Here is a 6,000-nt window from a genome sequence, read left to right as displayed (position 1 = left end):
AAAAAAAAATGACCTGGATGAGGAAGTGGAGGGATGGGTTAGTAAATTTGCTGATGACACAAAGGTTGGAGGTGTGGACAATGTGGAGGGCTGTCAGAGGTTACAGTGGGACATTGATAGGATGCAAAACTGGGCTGAGAAATGGCAGATGGAGTTCAACCTAAGTAAGTGTGAAGTGGTTCATTTTGGTAGGTCAAATATGATGGCAGAATACAGCATTAATGGTAAGACTCTTGGCAGTGTGGAGGATCAGAGGGATCTTGGGGTCCGAGTCCATAGGACACTCAAAGCAGCTACGCAGGTTGACTCTATGGTTAAGAAGGCATACAGTGCATTGGCCTTCATCAATCGTGGGATTGAGTTTAAGAGCTGAGAGGTAATGTTGCAGCTATATAGGACCCTGGTCAGACCCCACATGGGTACTGTGCTCAGTTCTGGTTGCCCCACTATGGGAAGAATGAGGAAATCATAGAAAGGGTGCAGAGGAGATTTACAAGGATGTTGTCTGGATTGGGGAGCATGCCTTATGAGAATAGGTTGAGTGAACTCGGCCTTTTCTCCTTGGAGCAGAGGAGGATGAGAGGTGACCTGATAGAGGTGTATAAGATGATGAGAGGCATTGATCAATCATGTGGATAGTCAGAGGCTTTTTCCCAGGGCTGAAATGGTTGTCACAAGAGGACACAGGTTTAAGGTGCTGGGAAGTAGGTACAGAGGAGATGTCAGGGGTAAGTTTTTTTACGCAGAGAGTGGTGAGTGCGTGGAATGGGCTGCCGGCAATGGTGGTGGAGGCGGATACGATAGAGTCTTTTAAGAGACTTTTGCATAGGTACATGGAGCTTAGAAAAATAGAGGGCTACGTGTAAAGCCAAGCAATTTCTAAGGTAGGGACATGTTCGGCACAACTTTGTGGGCCAAAGGGCCTGTATTGTGTCGTAGGTTTTCTATGTTTCTATGTATCTGCCTCCACCACCACTGGCTTCAACTTATACACCTCTTATACACCTCTAACAGGTCACCTCTCATTGGAGATTTACGAGGATGTTGTCTGCTTCAGAGAGCATCTTTTATGGGATGTTGAGTGAGCTAGGGCTTTTCATTTTGGAGTAAAGGAAGATGACCTGGTCACCTACCTGCAGGAAAGATGTTTAACAAGGTTTAGAGTATAGAGAACATTTACAAGAATGATGCCAAGTCTGGCTACACGAGTTATTTGGAAAGATTGAATAGGTTTGGACGTTATTCCTTGGAATGTAGAATTATTGAGAGGAGATTTGATGGGGGTATACAAAAGTATAAGGGCTATAGATAGGATAAATGTAAGCAGGTTTTTTCAACTGAGGTTGGGTGAGAAAACTACTAGAGGTCATGGGTTAACGGTGAACGGTGAAAAGTTTAAGGGGAATATGAGGGAAACTTTGGAGGGTTGTGACAGTGTGGAACGAGCTCCTAGAGCAAGTGGTGTATGTGAGCTCAATTTCAACGCTTCAGACAAGTTTGCATTGGTACATGGGTGGTAGGGGTATGGAAGGCTATGATGCCAGTGCACGTTAATGGGAGCAGACAGTTCAAATGGCTTGGCATAGAGATCAATGGGCTGGAGGTGCTGTTTCTGAGCTGTACTTTTCTATTACTCTATGAGATTTCACTTAATAGAGGTGTATAAGATGATAAAAGACACAGATGCACTGCCAGGGATGGTTGTAGAGGTACTACAGATATAATTAAGAGACTCTTAAGACAGGCACATGGAGAGCTATGTGGGAAGGAAGCATGAGATCTTGGAGTAGGTTATACCATGTGGCCGGATGGTCTTGTACTGTGTTCTGTATAATTATGACTGAAGATGGTTTTAAGCCTGAAAAACCCAGAAATGCATATGGGATAACATTTATTGAGGTCACTCCTTTGTTAAAGATACAAAGACAGTGGTGAACTGTCACATTGCAAAGTGGTTTGGCTTAAAATTCCCAGAAACTCTCTTCAGCCTGTCCATTCCATGTTCCTCTGGTAACGGGGCAGGATTCCAGTCTACAATTGATTAATCGTGATTATGTTCTGTCGTTTTCTCCAGCAGCAATACGCTTCGGAATATATCCACATAATGTTGGAGGAACTCAGCAGGTCAATGTTTCGGGCCAAGACCCTTCATCAGGACTGGAAAGGGAGGGGAAGATGCCAGAATAAGAAGGTGCAGGCATGGGGAGGACAGGCTAGAAGGTGATAGGTGCAGTCAGGAGGGTGGAAGAGGTAAACAGCTAGAGAAGAAGGAATCTTATAGGAGAGTGGACTATGGAGAAAGGGGAGAAGAAGGGGCACTAGGGGTTGGTGATGGGCAGGTGAGGTCAGCGTGGGGAATAGAAAAAGAGGAAAGGTGGTGGGGGAATGTTAAAAATTATAACAATTTTAAATGAATATTTTCTCATGGGAGGACAGAGAGGTGATTTGTGGTCTGAAGACTGAGAAAAGTTCTCATTAGTAAACAGCCACACATAAAACTCAGTTTTTCTCTTGATGAGGTGAACATTTCACAAGAAATAGCAGGTGAGGTCTGCAATTAGGACTCAACAGAAAGGTGATGGAATGATGTACATTAATAGAACTGTCTGTCTGGAGACCAACATATGGAAGGTTTCAGCTGGACAGAAGAAAGATGGTCACTGAGTACTGACTGAGGCATTGAACCCCACAGTAAGGAGACTCTAGAGTCAGAAGCTTTAGGAGAAGGAGATCGTGGTGGGGGGGGGGCGGGGGGAAGAGAGATGGGGGATAGAGAGGATGGGAGAGGGAGAAGAAGGGGAGAGAGGGGAAGATGGGAGGGGTGAGGCTGAGATCAAGACAGCCTGAGGAATGTCCCATATTTCAGAACAACTGGCAACAAGGGTAAGAGGTTGAAGTTGAGATATTGGCTGAGGAAGTATATCTGCTGTCCCTGGGACTGATGCAATGTGTCATGTCTCCTTGTGCTTCACCGCAGTAAGTGAAACCTGCATCTCTGAGCAGCTGTGCGGTACATCTCTCAAAGTGCAAGTGTTGACGGACTGCACTCTGGAGTTTTAAGGCTGATTTTCTCATCACAATCGTTCCGATTCTTTACAGCTAGTAAATCCTTTATTAAAGTCATGTAAAAAAAATCAATCCTGAACATTTATCTGCCCATTCAATGCAAACAATCTGTCCTCAAAACGTCAGATGTTTCAAGCACATAAGAACCTGCTTCACCACAACCCATCAGCGGTGTGTGTTAGCCAGATGATCCTTTGAAAGAGGTCCAAGATTTCAATCTGCACATTCAACATAACCATAAGGTCTGTGTATGACATTAAAAATAAAAGGTGTAAAATAAAAGAATGAATATTTATTTGGGAAGCCAGAAGAACAAGTGTAGCCAAAAAGGTGGATGTGTTGATGTGGGAGGGAGTTTGTGGTTCAAGAAAGAGAAAGCAGCGTTTGATAGCACATTCACCTGCTCTCTGGAAACAGTATGTAACTGTGAGGAAGTCCTTCAAGACACCACACACACACACACACACACACACACACACACAAAGAATTGCTAACGTGTAAAAGGCGTGGCTTTTCTAGGGTCAGGTTCCACAAGTCACTGAGTGCTCACGTCGAGCAGAGTGCCACTGCAACATCAGTTTGTGTTAAATTCGTGACTGGGTTCACAGTCGGCAGCATCTTCCAGTTTGAGGAGGAACAGAATGATGTCACATCTGCAGCTAACACCTCCCACTGGCACAGCAGAAGGTTTGGGAAGGTGGCAGTGAGGGGTACTCGAGGAAATCCCAAAACGTGGCTGCTTCCTGAAATAATCACAGATTTGATCACTGAAAATACTGACAGCTGTCTAACCGAAGGACCCACAGTCCTGCTTTGGGTGGGTGACAACTACTGGACCTTGCCGGGGATCTTTGCTCGCTTTCGGGCGATGGCATCTTCGACAGCTTTCAGCTGCTTCAGCAGTTCCTCTCTGCGGGATAATGTGTTGGATTTACTGGCCTTTGCAGAAGCTGCACTGCTGCCAGAGCCTGCTACCTCGTGAGACTTGGAGCTTGAGGATACACTTGTCACCTTGCTTGAGACCTTCGACTGTGGCGATGGAGCCCGTTTTCTAAAAAGAAAGGGAAAATAAAGTTACAGTATAAACACAAGAGATTCTGCAGATGCAGAAGCAACACACACAAAATGCTGGAGAAACGCAGCAGGTCAGGCAGCATCTATAGAGAGGAATAAAGAGTTGACTCTCAGATTGAGACCCTTCTTTTCCAGTCCTGATGAAAGGTCTCAGCCTGAAACATCAACTCTTTATTCCATTCCTTAGATGCTGCCTGACCTGCTGAGTTTCTTCAGCATTTTATGTGTGCTACTTACAGTGTATCCAGGAACATCGTTGTGATGCTCTCAGGGTGTAGGTAACAACTGGAGCCCAATGCTTCCTGAATTGTCCAAGGGCATGAAGAATCAACTACAAAATGTAGAACTGGAGTTACAGTCTGGCCAAGACCAGCTGTGTCTCAAACAAGAGAAAATCTGCAGATGCTGGAAATCCCAGCAACACACACAAAACACTGGAGGAACTCAGCAGGCCAGGCAGCATCTATGGAAAAACGTACAGTCGACATTTCAGGCTGAAACGTCTGACTCTGGAGAGATGCTGGCGGTGACTTAAGCTCTAGTAGGAGTGATGCACTTAAGAAGAAGCAGTAGAACATTGCAGTAATATACTGGCAATTATTGAAGGTGGGTTAACAAATAGAAAACAGTCAAGACACTGTGACCAGTGGGGTATTACAGGGTTTGGAGCTGTCCACAGTAAACAGCCAGGGCACTGTGACCAGTGGGGTATTACAGGGTTCGGAGCTGTCCACAGTAAACAGTCAGGACACTGTGACCAGTGGGGTATTACAGGGTTCGGAGCTGTCCACAGTAAACAGTCAGGACATTGTGACCAGTGGGGTATTACAGGGTTCGGAGCTGTCCACAGTAAACAGTCAGGACACTGTGACCAGTGGGGTATTACAGGGTTTGGAGCTGTCCACAGTAAACAGCCAGGACACTGTGACCAGTGGGGTATTACAGGGTTCGGAGCTGTCCACAGTAAACAGCCAGGACACTGTGACTAGTGGGGTATTACAGGGTTCGGTGCAGGTCACAGTAAACAGTCAGGACACTGTGACCAGTGGGGTATTACAGGGTTTGGAGCTGTCCACAGTAAACAGCCAGGACACTGTGACCAGTGGGGTATTACAGGGTTCGGTGCAGGTCACAGTAAACAGTCAGGACACTGTGACCAGTGGGGTATTACAGGGTTCGGAGCTGTCCACAGTAAACAGTCAGGACACTGTGACCAGTGGGGTATTACAGGGTTTGGAGCTGTCCACAGTAAACAGTCAGGACACTGTGACCAGTGGGGTATTACAGGGTTTGGAGCTGTCCACAGTAAACAGTCAGGACACTGTGACCAGTGGGGTATTACAGGGTTTGGAGCTGTCCACAGTAAACAGTCAGGACACTGTGACCAGTGGGGTATTACAGGGTTTGGAGCTGTCCACAGTAAACAGTCAGGACATTGTAACCAGTGGGGTATTACAGGATTCGGTGCAGGTCACAGTGTACATAAATGATCTGGACTAAAATACCCAAGTTAGCAGATGAATCAAAGCTGGGTGGTAGTGTGACTTCTGAGGAACACACACAGGATCTTCAGGGAAACTGGATTAGGTGGACAGGTATTCCGCAATAGGACTGTTATAGGAAGAATATGTAAGTGGAACATAATGTGGCAAATGTAATGTTACCTAATCTGGTAGGAAAAAAAGCAAGAGTATTTTTTATCTGATGCCATGTGCCTGTGATACTCTGACAGCTGTGCGCACATGTACTCATGCAGATCACAGTGAACTCCAGTGTGACTTTCAGAAAACCGTTGTATAACAATCACTGAATGCAGGTACTGAATGTGATTAGGAAGGCCCACAGTATGTTGGTGATTTT

General features: G+C 45.7%; 1 protein-coding gene across 2 annotated transcripts in view; it reads right to left on the bottom strand.

Annotated features, from left to right (window-relative positions):
• Positions 1-1,870: 1,870 nt before the first annotated feature.
• zc3h18 (zinc finger CCCH-type containing 18) overlaps positions 1,871-6,000 on the bottom strand; it is a 303,202-nt gene continuing 299,072 nt past the window's right edge. For both annotated transcript variants that reach the window (XM_072280013.1, XM_072280014.1), the window contains one exon: positions 1,871-4,117. In XM_072280013.1, coding sequence (XP_072136114.1) covers positions 3,895-4,117 — 223 coding nt within the window. In that variant the 3' untranslated portion in view covers positions 1,871-3,894. The remainder of the gene's footprint in view (positions 4,118-6,000) is intronic.

This window comes from Mobula birostris, chromosome 15, assembly GCF_030028105.1.
Source record: "Mobula birostris isolate sMobBir1 chromosome 15, sMobBir1.hap1, whole genome shotgun sequence".
NCBI lineage: Eukaryota > Metazoa > Chordata > Chondrichthyes > Myliobatiformes > Myliobatidae > Mobula > Mobula birostris.
This window is presented reverse-complemented; position numbering and strand designations above follow the sequence as displayed.